Raw genomic sequence first — 26,567 nt, forward strand, 5'->3', positions numbered from 1 at the left:
GAATATACGATCTGAGAACTATGACAGCAGCCAGACCCCGATCAAGCCTATTTCAGCTGCAATGCGTAAGCAATAGACATTCTGCTGTTTTCTGCATACCCTACATTTCTTCAAAGCCCACCAGCGAGAAACACCCAAACCAGGTTATCACCTGAACCCTGCTCTGCTTTTGAAGTTATGATATCAGTTGTTTCCATGACCCCCTCGAAGGTACTGTACTGAAGGATGGAGGACTGACCGTTTATCTGCGTCGAGGTCACAGCAAATGGCGGCCAGGGGGAAGAAGGCAGGAGGACAGTTCCGGGGGCAGAAGTGCTCCAGGAAGCCAGAAACATTTAGACCAAAGTCCCCCGCTCTGGGCAGGTAGTCTGGGTCTGCGTTCACCCTCCCAATGATCTGGAGGAGACAGAGAGTTGTGTTGGCTTCGGAGATGGAACAAGTAGAAGCAGGCCAGGTTCTAAACAACCACAAGAAAAAGAGTAGGAGGGGGAGAGAGTAGGAGAGTAGGTGTGGGAGAGAGTAGGAGGGGGAGACAGTAGGAGAGAAGGAGTAGGAGAGAAGTAGTGGGAGACAGTAGGAGAGCAGGAGTGGGAGACAGTAGGAGAGAAGTAGAGGGAGGCAGTAGGAGACAGTAGAGGGAGGCAGTAGGAGACGGTAGAGGGAGGCAGTAGGAGACAGTAGAGGGAGGCAGTAGGAGACAGTAGAGGGAGGCAGTAGGAGACAGTAGAGGGAGGCAGTAGGAGACAGTAGAGGGAGGCAGTAGGAGACAGTAGAGGGAGGCAGTAGGAGACAGTAGATGGAGGCAGTAGGAGACAGTAGAGGGAGGCAGTAGGAGACAGTAGGAGATGGTAGGAGTGGGAAACACTAGTACAGTAGGAGTGTTTGAGTCGACCTTTGGAGCACTGGAGGAGACCCACCTCGCAGAGCATGATGCCAAATGAGAATATGTCCACTCTCTCATCGTAGCTTTTCCCTGGAAGAGGATGAGAGGAAAAAGGATCATGTAAGTCTGCTGTTGAATTTAGCGCGTAGCTCCTAAAATAGAGGTCCTGGCAAATGTATGGATGGATGTTTCAAGAGGTGTGATAATATAGCTGGCAGCTCCGGTCAGAGTTTCCTTCAGCGGGAGGTGTAGTACTGTGGGTGGCTATACTCTCCACAGTGCTCTGTTCTGTGTGATGTATATTCTGTAGACCAGACAACTTCCTGGTAAATGCAGGGCTGGGCAATATATTCATATACTAGCGACATTGTTATACAAGACTAGATATTATTACTTTTTATGATGTCATATAGCTGAAATGTTGTCCAATCTTTGCTTTAGCTGCTCAACCAGACTTCAAACTTCAACAAATAATGAACGCCTCTACCGACTTGTTAATTATCTAAAAAAATATCAATGTTATGAGCGAATGTCAACCCTCGATATCAGTATGTGTGACTACGACACGATATAACAAGCTTCATCACGCGAGGAGGACGAGAACGTACCGTGGATCATCTCAGGGGCCATCCAGTAGGGGTTGCCCACCACGGTGTACCTCTTCCTGCGGTCCTGCTTCTTCAGGCCGGCCTGCAGCAGCTTGTCCTGGTGCTTATCCTCCACCATGAGCCTGGCCAGGCCAAAGTCGGCCACCACCACCGTGTTGTCCTGCGCAGCGGCGAGAGAGAGACAGTGTCAGTCTTCAGAGAGAGAAGACACGCTGGAGCAGTGACGGAGGTGTCCATAGGATGAGGGATAATGTCATGGTTGGGGGGGGTCCGCTCCCAGTCCAAAGGGTACTGGGTTTGATCTCCAATGTCGGCAGTCTACTCGTGCTAAAATTGAGCCTCTCATATTGACGTGTATCTGATTTCAATATAAAACACGAAGACGGTGCGTTCAAGAGAGTCTGGGAAGTTGGCAGTTGCCCCAAATGAAGGAACTTGTGGGGAATGTATGAAGGAAATTAATGTTCGACTATATTCCTGTTGTGCAAGTATGAAGGAAATTAATGAGTTAGACTATATTCTTGTTGTGAAAATACAAATGATATCAATGTAAGATAATTGTCATGTTGTGCATCTTGGAATTAAAGCTTGACTATGCTTAGTAACGCAATGTTCACACACACCGAAATACATAATTTACCACAAAGAGGAACAGAGCACGTGACACACCAGCACCGCTGGAAGCGTGCTGCTAGACAACCTCGTGCAGAATGACATCTTCACAGCCGATTGACAACCTGCTGCTGCTTTGTTTCAGCCTGCCTAAGTAGCTTTACCCCATATGATCTAATCACACAAAGCGCGCCGCGCCCCATATGACTACATTAGTTTGCTCTTTAAGGCACATCACATAAAAAACAAACATTGCATCGTCTTTCTACCAGCAGACAATGTAGAAGGATTATGTGCAAAATAATGCACCTGCACGTTGCACTTTAACTTAATAAAAGTTAATCAGAGTATAAAAAAAGAATAGTTTGAGGCAGGGCAATGGAGGGAGACTGGAATGTGATGCGGCCTGACGTGGCAACAGTGCTGTAGTGTTTAACCTCAGGCATGTTGCTCTTTCCGCTAAAACAGCTTCACCTTGAAGTTTAATGAAAAAAGAACGTCGGCCTTAGCCTGTGTTTACAAAACAGTGTGGTAAGGGGCCCAGTCATCTGAACATCTTGTTCACATATCTATAGCTTTCTCTTCGTTTTTCCCTCGACCTCAGGAAGAGGCTGCTTTAGGAAGACATAGCCCAGGGCCAGGAGTGTGTGTGTGTGTGTGTGTGTGTGTGTGTGTGTGTGTGTGTGTGTGTGTGTGTGTGTGTGTGTGTGTGTGTGTGTGTGTGTGTGTGTGCATGTGCACGCACATTTCAAGGGGGATTAACTTGCCATACTTGTCCCTAACAAAGCCCTTCTGTGTGTTTGTGTGGACAAGAATTTCCCCGCTTGTAGAGTTGTCACAGCACTGTCATCAGTGAGAGAACCTCACCATTGTTGCCCTGCCGTGCACATTGTATTAATCCGCGGAAAAACACAGCAGATGGGCGACACATCCAGGTACACAAACATACATGTGATCCGCTCAGAGGTACCTTGGCTACATGCCTAAACTAAGACCCTACAGGACCACATGTAATCCTTGTTCCTCTAGTAGAGTCATGCACACACCAACCACACACACACACACATTTCTCTAGTACAGACCCACACACACACACACACAAACACACACAAACTTGCACGTTTCCCTAGTAGTCACACATTCATGTGTGAACGCACTTGTTTCTTTAGTAAGGTCACACACATGGGCACACACGCATATGCGCGCGCACACACACACACACACACACACACACACACACACACACACACACTTAGAGAGAACTTACCTCTCGCACGAGACAATTGTGTGAGTTGAGGTCTCGGTGGATTATGTTCATGGAATGCAGATATGACTGAATAAAAAGAGAGAGAGAAAAGAAGAAAGAAGATTTAAATGCAAATCCAAAACTCGTGTGGAACAAGCGGTCATTGTTATGGCCCTTACAGCAGAAGCCCTTGCAACTGATAGCTTTGAAGCTGGGGTCAACCATTGACACGCAACACATTAATCACTGTGCTTTAACTCAAGTATGGCAATAAACTTCAGAACTAACAGTTTCAATAAAAAAATGGATATGGTTTCATAGCGAGTGTAATTTTGATAGTGGGTTGTAGTGTTGTAGTGTTGTAGTTAAATGAAATGGCCACTAGAGGGCGATGTCTGTAAAGCCAGCGTTGTTATTTTGCTGCACTGCAGCTTTCTTTAGTTTCTTTCTTTAATATCATTCATCCGTGAAAATAAATCCTTTCATTTAAACGCATTGTTCCATTATATCCTTTCCAAGATGTTATGGCTACCATAAGAATACACATCAGAAGCTAAATCAATGTCTCAGAGCCAAGCCAGGTGCTTGAAGCTGCTTCCTCCTGAGCTCACCATGCCAGCCGCTATGTCCTTGGCAAAGCTGACCCGCTTGTTCCACGGGAAGGTACTGTCCTGTGGGCACAGGAGATTGGACACATATAAATATATATATAAATACACAAATATAAAACCCATGTTATTACAAATACACTATAAATCTTTCCAGTAATCTCTTCATACTAGCTAATCCCTCCATACAGACACAAGCTGAGGTACTGTCTGCAGCCATGCTCCACTTCACACGTTTTAACAACACACACGCACGTACGCACGCACACACACACACACACACACACACACACACACACAGCAGACGGAGAAGCCCCGCTCCCTCACCATCTCCATGATGAGCTCTCTCAGCGTGCCTCCCTTGATGTACTCAGCGATGAAGTTGAGTCTCTTGTCCTTATAGAGCACGCCGATGAACTTGAGCACGTTTGGGTGCTCCAGACAGCGCATCACCTTCACCTGAAGCAACAGAAGGACCACACAGCTGGTTTACACAAAAGCCATTCAGTGGCACCGCCTTGATGGGCGGCTCGGTGGATGCAAAGTGATCTCACTAATTGTGTTCAAACATTAGTATTTGTAAGGTTCAGAAACATGTTAATTTTTTCAAACAACACAATTACAAGCTATATACATCAGCACAGTTTTTCACCATTCCACAGATTTGACTAGGAGTATGCTGATAAGGAGCCGACTTGTAACAGTTTCTGAGAGTGTTTGAGATGTTTGCACCTCGGCACAAAGGCAGGTTAGTCAGTAGAGGTTCCTAGGATAACCCAGCTCTTTTATTCAACACAGCGGGTAGGTGGAATTCAGTTACCAGCTTCGCTATAATAAAAGCAATACTAAGAATAATTCCTAGCGATAGTGAAAACGACATTAATAAAGCCACTTATGTCTATGTCACAGAGTATTCATCTGCCGTTCAAATGGGCTGTTATTAAAGTCCAGGGCTGAATGGTGGGAAATGTCCATGACTTAGAGCAAGGGAGGGAGTAGGAGAGATTGCTTTGAGGGTGTGGACACTTGATAAACGGCCCTGAACACTGCGGAGGAGGAAGCTGGTCATCTTCTACCCCTCTTCTGACCATGTCAACACACGCATAAACACAACACTTGAGCACGTACACAAACACTCACAGAACACAGAGCAGTGCACGCACACCCTCCCACGTACAAACACACACACGTCTGACCAGTTCCTTCGCATGAAGGGCATATTTAACGAGAGGATAGTCAATCTCCCCGTGGGAATGTGGTTGTTCTATATTATTTTTGTCGGAATAAACCTTCAGGAAGGACAAATGCAATCTCTAGTCAATATTAGCTCACCTCCTTCAGGAATGTCCTTTGAGTCTCGTCGTCAAAGCGGATCAATTCTTTCATCACCATCACCTCTCCCGTCTCTCTGTGGGTCACCTGTGGGAAGTGCCGGTGTGTTAATGATACAGTCGTCCCATGCACTGATTTGACGTTCATCCATTTACTCACTATCTTCATTCTGTCTTCTACATATTCTACCGGATTATATTCCCGTTGCCTGTTCATGATGAATTTTGCATATGCATGTATTAATTATATTTTTACAAGCATCTATTACCCTGATAACTTAGATTCATTCCTATCCTGGGTTCCCTCTCCCCCTCTCTCTTTTTCGTGCATTGTCAAAACTGTTGCAATGCCTCCACCTAGTGGACATCAACGATATGATCTCATGACTGACGCCCATCGACACGCAGCCGTCCGCTCCACATTCAGACTACACTGGCTGTTACGGGATGTAACCTTATGACCCAGTATCTGCAGCCATCCCTTGACCCTACTCCACATTTCATTGCCCGTTGCAAACAGAGGTTGGATGGAGGAATCGAAAGTGGGAGCGGTTGATTGGACTTGCTGATGAGTTGATGTCTTTGTGTTTTTATGATTATTATTTTCTTTCACGTTTTTCCTCCCCCCCCCCCCCCCCCCCCCCCCCCCCCCCCCCCCGGACCAACATGGGGGATGGGGAAGGGGGTGTAGTCCCTTACCTTGATGGCCTGCCCGAAGCAGCCCTTCCCCAGCACCTCCCCGTGGATGAGGTCGGAAGGGCGGAAGATGCGGTGCATGCGGCTGGAGACCAGCCGCAGCGACTCAGACCGGTTGAAGTCCTTCCTCTGGGGGGAGGGGGAGTCGTTCTGGCTGGGGCCCGGGGACTTGTCGGTGCTTAGGCTCCGCCTGGAGGACAGAGAGGGGGGGGGGGGAAGGAAACATCAGAACAGGAGCATGAGATGGAAAGAGGGAAATACATAGAGGAAGCTCAATATTGCAAGAGCAGTTAAAAGAAGTGAATAGGTGACTGAAATTAAAAATACTGTTCCCGTTAAGTATAAATGCCATTGTGTCCCAAAAATATTATTCAACGGATTAATCATCAAGTTTTCGTAATTCAAGTAAACTACTAGCAAAGGCAAAACCAAAAACCTGACTAACTCTGTACACTACTCATCTCTTTCTCTTCAGTGTATTCTAATTCCCTCCCAAACACGAGCCCCCTGCTGACTCCACCTCCGGACCCTCGCTGTGCTCCTCTTACGTGATGACGCGGGACCGCAGCTGGCTGACGTCCGGGCGGGGGGCCTCGGTGACGGGCAGCATGGGCCCGGGCCCCGGGGCCCAGTCCTCGTCGGGGGGAGAGCATGGGCCCTGGCCGGGGCTGTGGGGGTCCCGCTCCAGGGTGAGCTGCAGCAGGCGACTGGTCTCCTGGATCAGCAGGTCGATCTGCCGGGGTGGCGGAGGAGGAGGGGGAGGGGAGTGCTTGTGTGAATGGAGCTTTTAGAAAGGATTCATGTTCTTAATGGATCAGACTGGGGCCGCATTAGGCTCAATGAATAGGCTCGTATATCCCAGTGGCCAGGGCGGCTGTGGCCAGGTGGGCGTTTAACCCAATAGCTGGAAACTGAGTTAAGTTGAGTTAGGTTAAGTTAAGATCGATCGGCTCTCCAGGAGGAATTAGCTGAAGGGGGAAAAGAGAGAAACGCTTTCCGTTGATGGATGAAGTTACGCCTCACACTAGTTAGATTATTGCTACTATTCAGCCATTGTTCAGTTAGCATGCATATGTTCCAAATAGGTTGATTTAGTTAATTAGTATCAACCAATTTAAAGAATACCCTGACAAACTGTTACTACTATTATTCATGTACGAAGATGCGGGGGTATAAACATATTTTTTTTTAACAGTTATATTAAAACACAAATCAACTGTTTGAAAGAGATTTCCGCCTGTTTCAAAGTGAGCTCATAGGCCGTACCTCATCCAGAGGAACATTGTGGATCGGCGTCCCGTTGATCTCCAGGATTTTATCGCCCACATGGATGGAGTTCTTCACATCCGGGCTGATGCAGTCAGCATCCACTCTGGACGAGAGACAGAGGGATGGAGTGAAAGAGTGAAAGAGTGAAAGAGAGACAGAGAGAGAGAGAGAGAGAGAGAGAGAGAGAGAGAGAGAGAGAGAGAGAGAGAGAGAGAGAGAGAGAGAGAGAGAGAGAGAGAGACAGAGAGAGAGAGAGAGAGAGAAAGAGAGAGAGATAACGACAGTGAATGGGAGGATGATGTAATGTGATTCCTACTGAGTCTGAACAATAAAGACTTAACATCTTCTCAGCTGCCATCGCTCTTCAGGAGTCTCCCTGCTGTGCCAATAGATCCAGATCATTCCCATCGTTCCACTGCCTGCCGACTCTAATCGTTTTTATAACTGACTCATCCTTTCACTCCCTCGCCGATCCCTGCTAGTCATCAGATTGTTCACATTCACCTCTGTAACTGTAATCACACTCCCCCACCACAGTCCTATGTAGCATTCAGTCTGATCGGACACACACACACACACATTCCCAGACATGCCCCCACACTCACACATTCTCGCTCATGAAAGCACAAACACACACACACACACACACACACACACACACACACCCCAGACACGCCCCCACACACAGACATTCAACACACACACATACATGCAGACAAGTACAAACACACACACACACACACAATCCAGACATCCCCCCACACCCAAATGCACCAGACACACTGATACATGCTCAAACCCACACACACACACACGCGCCTATGCACACACTTACTGGGAGACGCGGACAGTGGGCCCGTGCTCGGGGCTGTACGTGGGGCTGATTGGCCGGTCGATGGCCACAGAGAAGCCCCGCCCCCTGTGGCCATTGGTCCCCTGGGTGGAGGCGGGGATGGACACCAAGGTGACCGTGTGAGGGAGCCGCGAGCACGGAGACGCCGGCAAAGACACCGGAGTCACGATACTCTGGTAGTAACAAGGGCCGCTAAGGAGAAAGAGAGAGAGAGACAGAGACAGAGACAGAGACAGAGACAGAGACAGAGAGAGAGAGAGAGACAGAGACAGAGACAGAGACAGAGAGAGAGAGAGAGAGAGAGAGAGAGAGAGAGAGAGAGAGAGAGAGAGAGAGACAGAGAGAGAGAGAGAGAGAGAGAGAGAGAGAGAGAGAGACACAGAGAGACAGAGAGACAGAGACAGAGGGACAGAGAGAGAGAGAGAGATTGAAAAGTGAGAATAGGAAGAACAATGGCCATAGCAGAGAATGAGAGAGGGAGGAAGGAAAGAAAACAAGGAGGGGAAAAGGGACCATGGAGACAAGGGAACGAGTCATTTAAAATGCCAATGGTGCACAAATAACTAATCCTTGTCATTCCTGTGCCTTCATCAGACTTCATGTCTTCTGAGGGAGAAGTAGACCTTGACTGACACATTATCATTTTAAATGATATTTGACAAATACTGAAGTAAAACAAAACAAATGTATTTTTTCGCGGCAGTAAATAAAGAGTTACAATTGTTAGTCCATCGCCGTTTTCCCACTTCCTCTCTGAGAATTGAGAGGACAAAGCAGGCTTTATTTGTATTCTGCAGCTTTTGTATGTATGACTCAGCAACAGAACATTTCCCAATGTAGCTGTCACATTTCAATCTGATACAAAGTGGCTTGAGATGACCAGGCACAACACAGACACAACACAGACACTAAACAGACACACAATAAGACCTTAATGCAATGAGTCCTCGACTCACTGTGTGTGCAACAGTCTCCTGGAAACACTGCATGGTGGACATGATGGTCCCGAGCCCATCTACAGTATTCTATATGTTTTCCCAGGAAATGCAAGGACTTGTGAATAAGCACATCTTGAACATGGCCTTCCCCTCTCCAGTGTTCGATCTCTTCATGTACACCGGTCATCATTGATCCTGAACCGTAATAACTTGTAATAACTTGGCTACTGGAAATAGCCCCTGGGATTGCCATACTACACAGAAGTAAACTGATTTGTATAATCCGATTCATACTTCCAGACGGAGTCGACAGGAAGAAGCAAATGTTGTAACCTCAGAAGCGGGGGGGGGGGGGGGGCTTACCAGTAGAGCTTGGAGCGCTCCACCAGAGCGTAGGTGTCCCCATCGCCGATGAAGGCCTTGCAGTTCAAACAGGTGAAGCATTCCGGATGGTACTTCTGTTCTCCTGCGACCTGGCCAAGACACAACACACAGCATGCACAATTGAATACATGGAATATATATGTACAATCAGATTTTTTCTATTATCATGAAAACAGATACCACTTCTTCAACAACCTTGGAAGAAACCCTTCAAGGCTTGTCAGTAAAGTGTTGGAATAAGAGCTGCGGTTTGTAAGCTGAAGGTACATTTCTAGAAATGAGAAGTTGGAGGCTGTAAATGAATGTGTGTCTTCTGTGCTGTGGCCATCATTAACACCAGCAGTACGGTGACACCGGATAACTCTGAGAACTTGGGTGAGATCCGGTTGCTAAAGGCGACGGTGGGATACACGCTAGAAGATTGAGTTCTGCTCCGCTGCCAAAATCAATCTCCAGCTTAAGGCTTGTTTCTTGCAAGCAGGGGAGGAAATTGAGTTAAGGCCAAAAATCTGAGCTGGGGCTGAGATAGAAGAAGTATCGGATGTGTGGACGATGCTTGCTACTGCGAGGGGCCGTACGGGGGCCTCCCATCAGATACGAGTGAGCCAAGCTGTTAACATTGGAGAGCTTGATTTGCATCATGTGCAAGGAGTTGAGGATACCGTTAATGCTTTTGAGCCTTTCATTTCAATTACACCTTTTTCTTCCCAAATCTGTGCTCAATGACAACCAAAACACAAAAAGACTGAACAATAGACAATATTTCAAGCCAAAAATCAAACACATCTCATATTAGATCTCTGAAAGAGACTTTTGCATAAATTTGTCAGCGATGCAAAATAGTAAGTGCCTCCCCGTCTGGATTTTTTAGATCTGCTTAACGAATCGCTGTGATGTGGCGTCAGGTCCCTAGACCCGAGACTTTGCTTATGCTTCAATTTAGCAAAAAACTGAGTGTTTCGGGCACCAAGAACGGCTCCAACTGCAGTAATCTGCAATTCTAATGCAGTGTGCATGCACTGATCCCATAGGCCTCCAGACCCCAGGGGGAGGAGAGCACAACAAGATATGCACATGAAAGCATTTTGGGGTCTGAGTCTGTGAAAAATAAATAAAGACAAGAGAAAAGATTGATCTATGGCCCATCCTTGAAACACTACTTTGAGATTGGAAATGTATAGCAAAGAGTTCAATTTGGATGCTCTCAGGCATTGTGTCTTCTCCTATGTTTTTTTTTTTTTTTCATATTTGACAGTTAAATTGATTAAAGCTAGAGTAAAGAGAGTGTCTATCCTGGATGCATCAGCAGATTCAGACACAGCTGACAGCAGCATGTTTTGAAGATAACCCCATGAAACTTTTAAAGCTAGCTACAACCCGAAGACAGCAAGCCGATAATCTGGATCAGACCGGAATGGAGAAAAATGAAAAAATGGAAAAAAAATGAGTTTCCCAAATTTACACGGAGTAGCTGTTGTTCCTTGTGGTTGCCCCGGCAACTAGGAGAACACACAAACATGTAGACACACAGATGGCCCTTAGGCTATTCGCGAGGAAATGGTGATCAAATGATCAATTAATCTCTTAGTAATGAATTAATACCACAGACGCACAGATACCGGAAAGCTGTATCCATTAGTTTGTCCGTGGGAGGAATACCAATGACAATGTGTTGGCCTGTAGGACATTTTAACATCTGTTTGGGACTGAGGCTGTATTTAAACTGGAGGTAAGACCAAATCTAGGGGAGGAAAGAAAAAAAGCTGAATTATTTCCCCAGCCTATTTCTCTGGGTCTTTTAGGGAGAGAGAGAGAGACAGACACACACACACACACACACACACACACACACACACAATCTCTATCACATGTGTGGCCTAAAGGTATCACAGTGATCATCTAGACAAATGTATATAATATAGAGATTAGAGAGAGTAGGAAAGAGAGAGAGAGAGAGAGAGAGAGAGAGAGAGAGAGAGAGAGAGAGAGAGAGAGAGAGAGAGAGAGAGAGAGAGAGAGAGAGAGAGAGAGAGAGAGAGAGAGAGAGAGAGAGAGAGTGAGAGCAGCTAAAGGCCTTGTTGTGTGCAGAGGTTCCTCGTAAAGCAGGCCATCATGACATGTTTACGGTGGGTGTGATCAGAGGAGCGAAGCCGCACCACATCACAAGGCAGGCAGGGAGGCAACGTAGGGCCTTACTTAGCAGGACCTCATCGCTCTAATTGAAGGAAGCAACCCTAGTTATAGTACAAGGCTGTCTGTTAACTCTATAGCTGGGGAGGGAAGGCTTGTTGAGAAGTGTTGTTTATAGTTTATTCTGTCTTTATAGTCAAAGTATTTTTCTTCTATTGTGTCTTTTGTGGTTTGAAGCTATGAAGTTTGATTCTTGTTATGACCATTTTATTCAGTCCATTCTATTTATTGGCTGACAATTTAAGGTTGTGTAAGGTTCACTATTTAGCTGTTGCAGGGCAGGTCTTGTGTTGTTGGGGAATAGGGGACAGCTGCTGGTTTGAACCCGAAACCGAGCCCTGTCTGCCACACGGTCACATCCTGACCCTCACCCTGCCATTTGCCTGCCACACAAATACGCCCCACACAGATAAACACATGTGCAGGCACACAGGCGTACACAAACACACTACCACACACACACACACACACACACACACCCTTAACCACATCTGACATGCATCGTGTGCCTAGTCTCAGGGCAAGCCTCTGCTTTGAAATGTATACAAAAATACAACTGGATGAATGATGTGTGTTTCTATGTTTGTCTGTTTGTGTGGGAAACAACACAAGAAGGAAGCAATGGAAGGACTATGTGGAATGGAGGTGAAATGTAAAAAAAAACAGCTTTAGGTCAATCATCCCGGTTCATGTTGCTATTAGGATTAGTTAAGGGGCTGATTTAGTGTGCGAGTGTGAGTGAGTGTGTTTCTTCAGGTGTTCACTGGAATTTTAACAGCCCCTTTGGCGGGGGAATTAGAGGTTGTAAACCACAGTCTCTGGTTCTCTCAACAGAATGTCGCTCAGGGATCCTCCCCATCCACTTCTACTAAGCACGCATTCTGCCAAAGAACTATTCTCTGATCATTTCACAAGCGGCTTTGACCTCTGCTGGAGGTTGCTGTGAGGCCAGTGAGGTTACCAGGTCCCAGTAGGCAGACGCTCAGGAACATTAGTACAAAAGAGAACTTATAGGCTTACGTATATTTAATCCATCCCATCATCAAATCCTCCTGCGTTTCATTCCTCTACTGTTTATTGTCACTGTATGCACATGTGAACCGTATTATTCAGATATTAACCTGCACGACCCTTAGGTGGTGACGTGCAAAGCAGTGCACTGAGAGTGCGTGGGGAGTGGGGACTCACTGTAAACACCACATGCAACCTGAACCACGACCATCACCCACACGGCTAGAGGGGGGAACGCCGACCTCCCGCTGACACGTCCCAGTGACGGAGGAGCCGTCATCGCCGGCCCTTCTGATGGGCCTGTCCAAACCCCACGGCACAGGCTGAGTACCGCCGGGCCTCTGTTTGATGAGCCAGGATAAACGACTGAACTGGACACCGATGAACCTACAATACCAAGACCCCCTCCTCTGGCCCAATGGATCTCAGATGGTTGAGCAACATGTGCAACCCCCCCCCCCCCCCCCCACGACCCTAACCCTAACCCCCCACCAGAGAGAGGCCGCTCCAGCTCAGATTCCAGTAATGTTCCAAGTGTCTTAGTGCGAGGTGATGTGCCAATTGTGCCATTTGATGTGGGTGTATGATTTTGTGTGTGTGTGTGTGCTCGTATAAGTGTGTGATTGTGAGTGTGTGAGTAATTGCATCCAGGAATCCAAAAAAAGCCACAAAATACCACCAAAAGAAATTGCATCAAAAAAAGACCGAACTCAAAGGATTACCCCACTCTGTGGCTGACACACTCCAAACAAATCTGTTTGTGCTCCTCACTTTACGAGAAACCCTTGCAAAAGTGAAAGTGGTTAATATATACAGTCCCCTGGCGAGACAGAGACAGCAAACCCAATAAACAGAGAGCCACATTGATGCCTGCCTCAGCGGAAACCCCCTTGCGTCCCGGCCCTCACAGCACAGTGCACCAGCAAGCAGACCGCAAATGGCCTCAGCCTCCTCCATGTTATCTATGAGCCATGACACACAGAGGAGGGCTTATGGGGAGCCGGCGGGGGCTCAATGTGGCTGATCGCAGGGCTTTGCCATGCTAGGTTCGTTGCCATCCCAACTCTCGTCCATCTCTCCGACCCAAAGTCTACATTAATCTGGGGCAGAGCCGCGTCTAAAAATAGCCTGCATGCCACATTATTATTTAATGACATAAAAAATGAAAAAGGCCAAAAGGGAAATGAAGACAGCTTTCAGGCAAGGACACACACAGAGAAAAAGTTCAGAGTGGGAAAATAGTCAGCAATTAAAGAATGCCCGGCTACAGACAAGTGGCAGTGTCCCTCGGCTTCAAACCCAATGTCAAACGGAGGAAGATGGAGTGTGTGTGTGGAGCCACACAAGCACAGCCGGCTTAATCGTCCCTCCCTCGGCCACCTGGGGCCATCTCCTCTGCTCCTGCTGCCTGCTAGCAAAACCCCCATCGCCGCCCTATCTGTCAAGAAACCCAGCAATCCATACATTCTTTATCCAATGGCGACAGTCACCGTGGTAGCCTACGTACCTTCTTCTCCCGTTTCCACAGCCTCAGACAGCAGAAGCTCCAGAAAAATAAGTCTCCCACCATGGCAGCGAGAGCCGGCTTCTCTCGGCGCAACGCTAGTGCATTCTACACTGTCACAACAGAACACGAGCCGCAGCCAAGAGAGAGAGCGACGGGGAGAGGGAGGGAGGGAGAGAGAGAGAGAGAGGCAGCCCACGCCTTTACCGCTGAGCTCATCTCTGAAACGATGTCACTTATGCACGGCCCCCTCCCTCCCGCTCTCTCACATGCGCTCTCTCTCTTTTTTACGATGAGCTCATCGCTTCCTCTTTGGCCCAGCCCACCCATGCACACGCGCCTGCTGGCTCCATCCGTCACAACTCTCTCCACCCCTCCTCCACAGTCTCTCCTCCCTTTTGGCCGCTGATACTAACCCGTTCGGCCCGTATCTATATCTAATAGCCTCATCACATGTGGAGACATAAAGCCACGGTAAACAAAGAAAAGCCAGGCCAAGTATTTAGTAGAAATTGAAGAATACATGAATTCATTATTTAAGATAAGACTGAACTTCATTGATCCCATATGGGAAATCTGGGTTTTTATTATTAAAGCGATATCTGTAAATTGCGGTTGCCTGTCTTACCAAGATTCAGATGAGTTGTTTAAATCTAAATTCATTACTCTGCTAACAGAAGGGGAGTTTGCTGGGTTAGCATTTGCTTTTTGTTCGCCGCTTCCATTGTCATGTAGATTTACAGAAGGCTAGCTCCTGTTCATGAAAGGGGAATACACTTTGAACTACTTTCAAACGATTTCCAATGTGTTACAAATAGTCACTTATTGCAAAAGAGTGCCAGTAAGAACGCAACAAGATTGAAGTCTGTCTACAAACACAGAGATAATGTAGCACTTGATGCTGTGTTCAAGTTTATAGTTAGGAATTAGAAACTTGGAATCAAACAACTCATCTAAATCTGGGTAAGACAGGCCAATGCCAATTTACAGAGATCTCAACCTATTCTTTTAATGATTCCCAAAATATTCAGATATTTTTTTATATTACTGAAGGACTTTAACACTAAAATCCAAATCTTATTTTCTAATCAACTCACCACTTCAATAAGCCTCAGATATAACTGTATGTAATTGCAAACAAAAATACGACTGATACATTTTCTAACGGGTAGCCTTATATTACTTCCATTGATCCCTGCTCCCCGGTGTCCTCAAGATTGTGTGTGCGGGAGTGCTTGTGTGCGAATCTAATCCTAATCAATAGCTTCCGGCCAGATTGTGAGTCCAAGGCTTCCGCTTCTCCCTCTCCCCTTTCAGTGCTCTGCTTACCGCCTTTCTATTCAACCCAGCCCTATCCTACATCTCCCTCTCTCTACATCCTCTGCCTAGGAATCATCATGACCATCATCACCATAGGAACACCATGAAAAATGCTGAGAGGCTTGACAGAGGTTCATGGAGCCAACGGGAGTACTGAGATGGAGTAAGCTGCCTTAAACGGCATGAGTGAAATAACAAGATAGCTAATTTGCTAAATAAAACATCCTAAAGTGTGTGATGGGCATAGAGGGCTGAAGCTAGGGCATTTTTCTTGCCTCCCTAAGCAAGACATTGGTTCATATTTTGTAGAACAATAGAACTTCACAAAAACAGAATCGAAAGCACATCCATGACGGGTGACTAACCCTAACCGTCAATGGTTAATGGATGCTTTGCTGAGAAATCAGTGAGTATTTGTGTCAACCAGAAGAAATATTGAGAGTTGAGTTGCGTCATTAGCCTTTAAGATACCTTTTCCCATGACTCCCATGAGATCTGCCCTTAACGCCAAGACAAGGGAAACAACAGACGTCAACACAACCTACTCACTCCCACATCAATGATGTTTTGTCATAGTTGTAGGAGTAAAGAAAAAACAATGACGGGACTTTCCAGAAAGTTATTTTAAAACCAAACTGAACTCTCACAAAGTGAATTAACCCACACATTGTACACATACATATTCTTTACGGAGGTAGTATCAACATATCCAAGGTGATTACAATATGTAAAACACTGTTGTCACAATTGTGGAAGTAAGACGTCTGGCCTTTGTGCTATAGAACAGCAAACTACAAAATACTAACTGAAGCACGGAAATGATTTAACGGTCAGTGTAGCAGTCAGTAGAGGAAAGGAAAGAGATTGGGAGGAGAGACAATTCAATTACAGCCCTTTGCTCAATGTTCAACTCATAACTCCCTTTTCCCTGGACAGGGGAGTAAATAACCCCAGCGCAAGTCTACTGACACACACAGACCTTCACGCACACATGCATCACACAGGCAGCTACACGCACACAAACACGTGTACGCACACACAAAAATGTCATTTGTTTGTTTTTATTCAAACTGTGGAAGAAATCTATGTTTATCATTAGGCGACCCTACTTATGATTTGTAAAACAATGACATCTTCACAGGCCATGAGGGACAACATTTAGTTTTGGTATGGTTTTCATGGGGAATCCCATGAAAACGATCATACCGTGTCTCAATCACTTATTTATCACTCTATTTTAAATGTAAGCTCCATGCAGAAAATATTGAATTTCTTGATCAAGTTGTATGATTTGGTGTATACTATAGTGCACCTTCTTAGGAATACCATTCTACTCTTCAGTTATTCAAGTTTAGCATTGAATACAAAGACCTCCTGGTCTTAAGATGCAAAAGTCAAACATTATGAAGTCTGCCCTTCTACCCTGATTCACCTCATCAATAGAACATTTCATCTGCATGCGTATGACTTCTTCAGAGACTGCCAAACTAAAAACAGTGGGCCCTTTCAGTCCGACGAGGTGTACAACATGAGTTTGTCCATTCCCTGCGTTAGACAGTGAATAAAATGTTCCTGTCCTGCATCCCTCTCTAGGACATTGATGGTTGTACGGTCCTCCTGCTGTATAATGCAGTTGGTCTGACAATCATATATGAATATGGTCTAGGCCATCTCAAAGAGGCGTCCGCCAGTCCTCAACTCAATGACCTAAGAGAGAATAATGGAAATAGCAAGAGAGAGGGACAGTGAGAGAGAGAGACAGAGACAAAGAGAGAGACAGACAAAGAGAGAGAGAGACAGAGAGACAGAGACAGAGACAGAGAGAGACAGAGAGACAGAGAGGGAGAGAGACAGAGTGACAGAGCCGGAGAGACAGAGAGTGAGAGTGAGAGTGAGAGTGAGTGAGTGAGTGAGTGAGTGAGTGAGTGAGTGAGTGAGTGAGAGAGAGAGAGAGAGAGAGAGCGAGAGAGAGAGAGAGACACAGAGACTGTGAGTGTGAGTGTGAGTGAGAGCGAAAGAGAGAGCCAGAGAGTGTGGGTGAGAGTGAGAGAGAGAGAGAGAAAGAGAGCAGTATAGAGCAGTAGAGAGGGTAACGGTTGCAGCTGTCTCCCCAGCTAATTCACTTTAGTCTCCACCAGGCCAGGCTGTTTCATTAATGGAATTATACAAAAAACAAACAAACAAATACAAACACACACATACACAAGAGAACCAATCGCAACACAATATGTGGCGGATAAGCGTGGCTTCACGTGTGTACGGTTGGTACACCACTCTGTGCCGTGCCATGAAGCAAGACCAGCGGTCATGAGAGACGTGAGGAACCCACGGCCCGTTAGTCAGGAAGTTCCGTGTATGACAACGATGGTAAGTCTTTAACAGCCAATAGAAGGGGTTTCCAACTTGTGCAACAATATACCACAGAAAAATACTTCACGAAAATGGCCAACCTTTTTGTTTTGTTGGAGTAGATGGGAAAAAAAGGAACCAAAAGGAATCAGAATTTTTCAGATTCACTCAAAACTTTCACGTTTCCTCTCTTTTGTCGCTATAAAAGCCTTACTCCCTGACGGATCACCGCCTCTTCACACCTGCGACCGCCTCCTAAAGGGTGCTTGCCTATAAACCACAACACAAAAATACCGTTGGGAAATATGTCAGAGTCTCTATGTAGTGTGTCAGCCAGAGTTTGATGTGGAAACAACAAAAAAACAAAAAAAAACACTCTTAGACCTCCGGTGACATCAGGAGACGCCAACAGAGGGGGTCAGAGTTGTCAGCCCAGATAGGCTCGGTCGGACTGTAAGGGTCAATGTTGAATACAAGCTGTACAGGGTGAGGCTGGCACACACACATTGGACTATGTTGAAGGGATAGGTTAATAATAGAGGTTAGCGTGACCTCCATTGCCTCTTCTCCGTTCCTTCTCGGTTCAATAGAGCGGAGAAATACAAACCCCAAAGGTCCCGTAAGGCAGAGCAACAAAATAAAAGCCCCAGCACAACATACAGCTAGTCGTATACCGTAGGATCAGTCACAAGGACCCATCGCACACCAGTAAAACCAGTAACACCAGTCACATCATTCCGTCTGCAGATGGAGAGCAGCTTTGAAAGGGAGGGACAATATTTAACAGATATCACATTTTTTGTCAGGTATAGTTATTACGTTACAGCTTCATGACGACGCTCTAGTTATATTTGTTCAATATGCGATAGGAAAGGGTAAACCTACGGCTCAATTTTATAAATCGACCCTAGTGCCCTCAAGCAAGGCGTGAGCAATTACTATAAAATGCAGTGCCCAATATGCTTCACTGGATGGACTTATCCAACACACAGAGAGAATTTAGGCAAAACCTCCCTTCAAAAGGGGACACTATTTCACTTTGTGATAAAACGCTGTTTATTAAATGCAAATAAGTGATTCATATTGCCAACCGAAATAACACTCCTTGGCATAAGTAGACAGGTGCGGTGGATTACCGCTAAATTCATCTGACATATATTGAGGTCCTTGCGCTGGTTTTTGTACAATAAACTGCTGCAAAGGCTGATAAGAACCGTCCCCACAGTAGGTGCTTCAAACAGGAGTCAAAAATATATGACTTCACGGCGTATCTATTTTGTATATGCACCGCAGATACAGAGAATAAGCCATGGCATGGCTGTGCTGCCTCAGTGTAACCTTCTAGTTCTCATACTGAGGCGGTCTAAAATTACACAACCTTCACACCTTTAAACAATTCTGCTTGAACAACCTACCCCAACACTTGGGATACACAAAACCACCTAGTTATGATTAGTATTAAGTATTTACAGCGTTTGTTTGAAGTCGATTATAGCCTTTGGTAAACCATGAAAGGATTAAATAAGCTTCTAATAGGAGAATGTAATATCTTTGTTTATGATGTTTGACCAATGCGTTGTCTCTTTTCTAGCCTTGCATCAGACACCAGCATTACTATCAATGTACACCAATAACAGAAACCAACAAAGAAAGGCCATCAGTGTTTGTGTGTAACTTTTCAAAACACACCATCACCACATGTCACACAACATGGACACACAATCTGCTCAAGAGGTGGAATCGACACCACTTGGTAACGCGACCACACTCGTCAACGCAAGCTCATCCTCCTGACCATGAGCTCTTTCTGCCCAATGACCCGAGGACGAGGTCACATCCGTTCTGCACCTCCTCCTCTACTTTCCCTTCTCCCTGTCACAACAACAGGACCGCCACGCTGGCTTTCACCGGATTTCCACGCAAGACAATGTGCCTCAACGATGGGCGTCTGCATCTGAGCCCAGACGTGTGTTCACAAAGACCCAGGCAGGTGGAGATGGATAAGGGTGTGTGTGTGTGTGTGTGTGTGTGCGTGTGTGCGTGCGTGCGTGCGTGTGTGCGTGTGTGCGTGCGTGCGTGCGTGCGTGTGTGTCTGTGTGCGTGAGTGTGTGTGTGTCTGTGTGCGTGAGTGTGTGTGTGTGTGTGTGAGGCTGCTGAGCGGTCCTCTTACCATAATGAGTCCGGTGGTGATGGGGTCATTGCAGCCGTGGCACAGCTCTCCAAACTTGGCCCAGTAGTCCTTCTTGCAGAAGAGCCGCCCGTCCTTCTCATAGTACCAGTGGGACAGGGAGGCACTGCACTCACAGCATCTAGCAGTAGAGGGGGAACGAACGTCAGTCAATCAACCAATGACATGTTAAGAACTAAGGAGCAGAGTCATAGGAAAAGCAATACATTTAGTGGAGAGTATTTTTCGAGTCAATTGTTTACTTGGTCTCATTTTTATTAAATGCATGATGCCGTACATAAAGCATGTGGTGGAGGGGTTATCAGATGTTCAACTAGAATCCTATCCCTTTGCATGACACAGAGAGAGGACGATACCAACCAATACAAAACCATAACCAGGTTAAAGAAAAGCCTCCATTGAACTGGAAGGAAAGTAGCTACACGCCGCAGTATGCAAACGGATGAGCTTGTCTCTGTAACCGCACCAAACAAACAACTAAACGATATGGTTAGTGTGGGGGGCTAGTATATCCTTGTTTGTTTCCTCAATGCATATAAATGATCTGATGTGACCGAGTAACAAAGTGAAGTAAACTTCACTACACCACGACAATAGGCTCAGAATATTATAGCCGGATAGCAGAGTATATGAAGAACAACAATAATATCCTCCTGCATGCTTGAGCAAGTAGCCCATTCAGCAGATGCTTTGGAGAGATATCTGGAACGTTAACAAATACAATCTTTCATCTTCTTTTTGGAGGCCTTAAAAATGGACCCGTGGCATGTCACATCACCACAACAGATGGCGGTAGATAAGGGCAGTGTTTTGCAGTAGGGCCAGACACTCAGCTGATGAGAGTGATGTCACACCGATAGATATCACATGCTGACACGACAGGGAGATGAGTCACTGGAAAGGATAAAGCAGAGGGAGGGTGTAGGAAGAATAATGTACCCTGAAATGCTGTTGACTCGCTTGGGTTTCCATGCACCTGGGTACTCACACATGCATCTATGTATATCTGTGTGTGTGTGTGGTTGTGCATGTGAGAGCTTGTGTGGGTGTGCTCTCTACATCTGCGCGTGTGTGAAGGCCATGACTAAAGTGAGTAGAGTGTCTGGTGCCCCCCGCCCCCCGCCTCTGGACCCCTCTTAAGTAAAAGTGGTGTCTAGACACGCAGGGCCAGCTGCTGTTCCCACCGGGGTAATACTTCCTGTCCACTGTCCAGTACGATGCACATGTAATACCACCGGCCTGCAGGGTTAAACCATCGACACAGCACTGTGATTATTCATTTAGCTTAAGCCCACCATGAAGAATGGAGCCTAACTAAATGAACATAAGGATATTTATTGATTCCTGTGTCTAATTGGAAAGATATATTATTGAAATGTATTTTACATTGTGAACTAACTGGAGTGTGGAGAAAATGTGGAGCTCTACATATGAGAAATTGAGTTTAAATGAACTGCATACTGCATAGGTTGTTTCCTCGTGAATAAATTTGTTTTTTTTTTGTTACCAATTAAAGGTAGAGGAGGCAATAAGAGGAAACCAGCTGGAGAAAGCCCTCTTTTCAGGCCAAAACACATGACTAGCTTGCTAGGTTAATCAATAGTTCTGCCTAGCCTTGTGGAAGACTTCTGTCATGCACAATGAGTGCATGCAGGTAGACCAGTTAGTAGGTACTAGACAGACAGGTAAGTCATTTAATTCGGGCCAAATAAAATTATTGGACAGGCACACAACAGCAAAATATACCAGAGCATTTAATTAAATGATTGCTTTTGGGATATATAAAGAATTAAAAAAATTACCAAGAAATATCAATAAATATATAAATATCTTGCCTACCCTAGCTTTAATGAAGATGACAGTGCATGCAAAGAAAAAGTTTGTGCACATACCATTCGTACACGATGTAAAATGTAATCTATGTTCCTGTTTTCTATCATAAGCTCTGACAGGCTGCACAATACATACGTGGTAAATATACAAAAGAAAGAGCGCGCGCACTTCCCTACCACAAAGTCAACACAATGCCTTGTGTTTCATGTTCTCCATGGTCATATCCCCTTTAGCCCCCACACACACACACACTCACACACACACACACACACACACACACACACACACACACACACACACACACACACACACACACACACACTCACGCACACACACCAACTCCAAGTAAAAACGTCACAGAAACACACCCCAGAAACCTGCATGCACGCATCCTGCAGCAACCCCGCACTCAGAGAGCCTCCTGTGACGAGGGGAGCTTCAGTATGCACCGCATGTGGAAGTGGGTCAAGGCTAAGGGAGGACAACCACAGCCAGCAAAGCCGCTGATGGACTCTCACACACACACACACACACACACACACACACACACACACACACACACACACACACACACACACACACACACACACACACACACACACACACACACACACACACACACACACAAAGGCATCCAGCAAACCCCTGCTGGGACAAAGTCAAACCTGGGGCGGAGACATGCTGACTTTAGTCTTTGTGTACGTGTGTCTCTCTCTCCCTCTCTCTCTCTCTCTCTCAGAAACACGCACGCACATCTTCATCTGCACGTCAAAACCCGCATGCAGACCGCACACACACACACACACACACACACACACACACACACACACACACACACACACACACACACACACACACACACACACACACACACACACACACACACACACACACGCGTACTCACTGTAACAACACTTCTAGGTTCAACGACTCTCTACAAATCTGCCTCCTGCATCAAGGTGTGGCAGCACATTTCTGACTACGTCCAGAGAAATATGGGCTGCAGAGTAACTGCATGACATGAACCATATTATGAACTGCATTCTGTTGCTGCCGCTGCCGGGTGAATACATTAGCAACTGGCAGATCGCTTCTGGCTTAAGGATGCATCTCTTAGGGGCGAGGCTGAGCTGCCTAGAAAGTGAGAAAGAGTGGAAAGAGGGAGAAAGAATGTTTGCACGATATTACACGACTCACACCACACCATAGGCTAATATCTACTGCATTCGATGCATGCAAACACACTCTTATTCTCACAGACACTCACACACCCACACACACACTTTGGCTTTGCACCACAATGAGCAGATGGAGGGGAGATTCAAAGTAATTGAAGTCAGAAATAACTTCTACTTACAGTAAATAGGCCCGCAGTATATATGAAAAACACAAGTGCCATTAAAAGAGAGTGCTATAAAGATTAAATGTAAATAGGGCAACGTTGGAACAGAGCATATCGCAGTGGTGTCTGTGTGTGTGTGTGTGTGTGTGTGTTTGTTTTTTCTTACTTTGAGACTAGATATAAGCACATGCAATGCTTAACAGATGCCAGTATTTCATCACGTAGAATCTCCAACCTTTTCAACTAATCCAATACAAGGAGCCATTTCCTCATATTTCCTAATCCATCTGAAAAAACAATGCAACAAGGGAGTGAGCCATTGGTCATTCCCATGTCGGCGGTGGCCGAGGGAAAACGAGGTGGAGAGGAGGTAGGGAAAGCAGGATGCTCGCAGTTTAACAACTTCCGAAAGACAACAAAAGAGAGCGAGGTGAGGAGATGGGGGACAGGCGCGACGAGGACCAGCTGCCCTCCCCCAGGGCCAGGAAGACACCGGGGAGAGCAATGATCGTAAAAAGGTGCTGGTACTGCTGGTGGAGTGTGTGTGTGTGTGTGTGTTTGTGTGAGCATGTGCGTGTGTGTTTAAAGTAAAGTGCGTCTACTCCGTGATCCCCATTTCCTGGCTATACCTGAGAACCTTACCGTGATGAGGGCTATTTGCAAGCGGCAATCTGACCAATAGGGAGAACTATACTAACAAACATATGCTGTGTTTTCTTTGTGCGTCTTTGTGTGTGTGTGCATATAGTTGTGTGTGTGTGTGTGTGGGTGTGAGAGAGAGAAAGGCAGTGGTTTGAGAGAATAGAAGTAAAGAGACTCCATTGGGTTTTACATGTATTTTGTACAAGCCAAATGCTTATAATACAAGATTTATAATTCTAATATCACATACGTGAAACATGACTTTACACAGCGACAGGCGTTTCAATATTTGATACCACGTTCTTGAAATATAAACGTCCAACGACAATGGGACCTAATTTATAAGGATCAGTCATCTATAACATAGAAGAAGATGGTGTGTGAATGTGTGCGCGGGGATAGGTCTGTGTGCACGTGCGGGGAGTGCTGTGTTGTCCGGAGAGGCTCTCGTCCCCCCGCTCACCTCCGTCACAGACGACCGGGGCGGTGAGAGAGTTAGGATGAGCTGAGAGGCACTAGCCTCCACACGGTCAGGCCTTTGACCAGACCGGCCATCTAACACTCAGGGGTTACTGAGAACCCACTGGTGCTGTAAAGTGTCATCAAATTAGGCCACGTTTTTAGAAAGAAACACATATGTATGCACATGTGACACATTATTCATTTTACCTTCAGTTAATGTCTTTAAACCGAAAGAGAAATCTATGTTTCTCTTTTGGTCCAGAGGGAGAAAGAGAGGGAGAGAGGTCCAGAGAGAGAGAGGTTCAGAGAGGGAGAGGTTCAGAGGTCCAGAGGGAGAGAGAGAGAGAGAGAGAGAGGCAGAGAGAGAGAGAGAGAGAGAGAGAGAGAGAGAGAGAGAGAGAGAGAGAGAGAGAGAGAGAGAGAGAAAGAGAGAGAGAGAGACCCAGAGAGAGAGATCCAGAGAGAGAGAGAGAGAGAGAGTGGTCCAGAGAGAGTGAGAGTGAGAGAGACAGTGGGGGTTGTTTGCACACACAGATGAAATCGGATGGCAGGAAATGGAAGCATGTGTCTGAGGGAATACCCCCTCCTTCCCTTGCTGTGCTTCCCAGTGGGAACCAGTCCCTCCCGTGGAAACATACACACAGGGATAACCTCTTCACAGCTCCTCTCTGCACCTCCATGAGCAGTATTCGGCTTCACAGGGCATCACAGGGTGGGTGTGAACATGGGTGTTTGCGAGGCTAATAGACAACAACCAGATATTGGGGTTCACTTTCTTTCTCAAAAATCCCCACAGGCGAATTAACGAATGACAGAAAAACAATTACCTGCATTCATGCACCTGGCAACTCACATACACACACGCAAACACACACAGACACACACACACACACACACACACACGCACACGCACACGCACACGCACACAGACACACACACACACACACACACACACACACACACACACACACACACACACACACACACACACACACACACGCCGGTGGCAACACAGTGATCACACAGTGATCACATGTTCCATCATCCCCCCCAACCCCTCCCCCTTCCACAATCCCTGGAATTCCAAGGCTATGATGTCACCCTTATCACAAAGAAAGAACATTACCTCATTTACGCCTCCCTTAAGCCCCGCCCCATCTGGGTGGAGGCTTAAACCAGGAAGGCCCACAGCCAATGGGGTTGCCAGCTCACCGGTGTCTTCCCCCCATTGCCCAGACAAGCACAATACCGGCTTTAACCCTTCAGGTGCTGGGCTGGGGTTCTGCACACCTTGCAGATCTTTGTCCTTTTTCTCTTTCTTCTCATTCTTTTATGTTTTTTTAATAATTTCTTTCTCAGGCTCCAGGTCTACGATGAATAGCAACATGGCAGCGCTGATGAGACTGGCGAGTAAAAAGTGTGAATGCCTGCAGTTTGTATTGTCCCGGCTAAGCTCCCCCGCCTCAATAGCGTTTCAGGTCTCTATGGGGCCAGACATAGACAGAGAGCCAGACAACCAGAGATTCTCGCATATTCTACACACATTACAGGCGAGATGATTACGGTTCAACAATGATCTGTGCAGAAATAGGATTTCAGTTTTGGCTTGGCAACATGGCTTCACTTTAGCAAATACACTTTTTTAAAATCGGGAGTGAAAAATTGAATTGAATGAGTGATGACACCCCGTGTTGTTCTTGTTTTTGCATTCATTTCATTTCAATTAGTAAAAAAAATCAATATATCTTTTAGCTTGTGTCGGTTTCTGTTCTTGTATTTTATGTATCTTTGCAACTTGCTTGAAAAATAAAGAGTCAAAAAATAAATTGACATGTTTTGGAATGACCTCAGCACCAAATTAATCATTTGTCATAATGGGTATAGTTGTGTGTAGAAAGAATGGCAAATAAATTGGCCCTGAATCAGCCTTGCATATTTTCCCAACCCAAGGGTGAATGATGAAGGTCAAAATGACTGATAAAACAGACAATGAGATAATTAATTACGGAATAAAGCCCTTCTGCTGCCAACCTGGGGCTGGAGAACTGTGGGTGGGGAACAAAAGTGTGATTAAAGTGTCGCCTTTTCCTGTGCTTTCACTGAAACTCCGACTGTTATCAGCTCATGTTCCCGGTTGAGAGACAGGGCGCGCTTCTAAAAATACTCCAATTCTAAACAGACAACATTGCTTCTGGTTTTTAATGGTTGGCACTGTGGTTCTCCATAGATCTGTGTGCATACTTCCGTTTGTCTGAACAACCACAATAGGGCCAGGCTAGGAAGCAGAGAAAAATATCG

At 46.1% G+C, this 26,567-nt stretch overlaps 1 protein-coding gene across 3 annotated transcripts in view; it reads right to left on the bottom strand.

Moving 5' to 3' along the window:
- The window catches only part of limk1a (LIM domain kinase 1a), a 42,695-nt gene that overhangs the window by 3,445 nt on the left and 12,683 nt on the right, over positions 1-26,567 (bottom strand). For 2 of the 3 annotated variants that reach the window (XM_030381212.1, XM_030381213.1), the window contains 13 exons: positions 19,973-20,111; positions 9,408-9,517; positions 8,089-8,298; positions 7,251-7,356; positions 6,533-6,717; positions 5,988-6,174; positions 5,290-5,376; positions 4,285-4,416; positions 3,961-4,020; positions 3,371-3,436; positions 1,492-1,651; positions 918-973; positions 239-396 (listed from right to left, as the gene is read on the bottom strand). In XM_030381212.1, coding sequence (XP_030237072.1) covers positions 239-396; positions 918-973; positions 1,492-1,651; positions 3,371-3,436; positions 3,961-4,020; positions 4,285-4,416; positions 5,290-5,376; positions 5,988-6,174; positions 6,533-6,717; positions 7,251-7,356; positions 8,089-8,298; positions 9,408-9,517; positions 19,973-20,111 — 1,656 coding nt within the window. Of the gene's footprint in view, positions 1-238; positions 397-917; positions 974-1,491; positions 1,652-3,370; positions 3,437-3,960; positions 4,021-4,284; positions 4,417-5,289; positions 5,377-5,987; positions 6,175-6,532; positions 6,718-7,250; positions 7,357-8,088; positions 8,299-9,407; positions 9,518-14,136; positions 14,509-19,972; positions 20,112-26,567 lie in introns of those variants that run through there. The other variant, XM_030381215.1, reaches the window with a different exon arrangement.

The sequence above is a fragment of the Gadus morhua genome, chromosome 16 (assembly GCF_902167405.1).
Source record: "Gadus morhua chromosome 16, gadMor3.0, whole genome shotgun sequence".
Classification (NCBI taxonomy): domain Eukaryota; kingdom Metazoa; phylum Chordata; class Actinopteri; order Gadiformes; family Gadidae; genus Gadus; species Gadus morhua.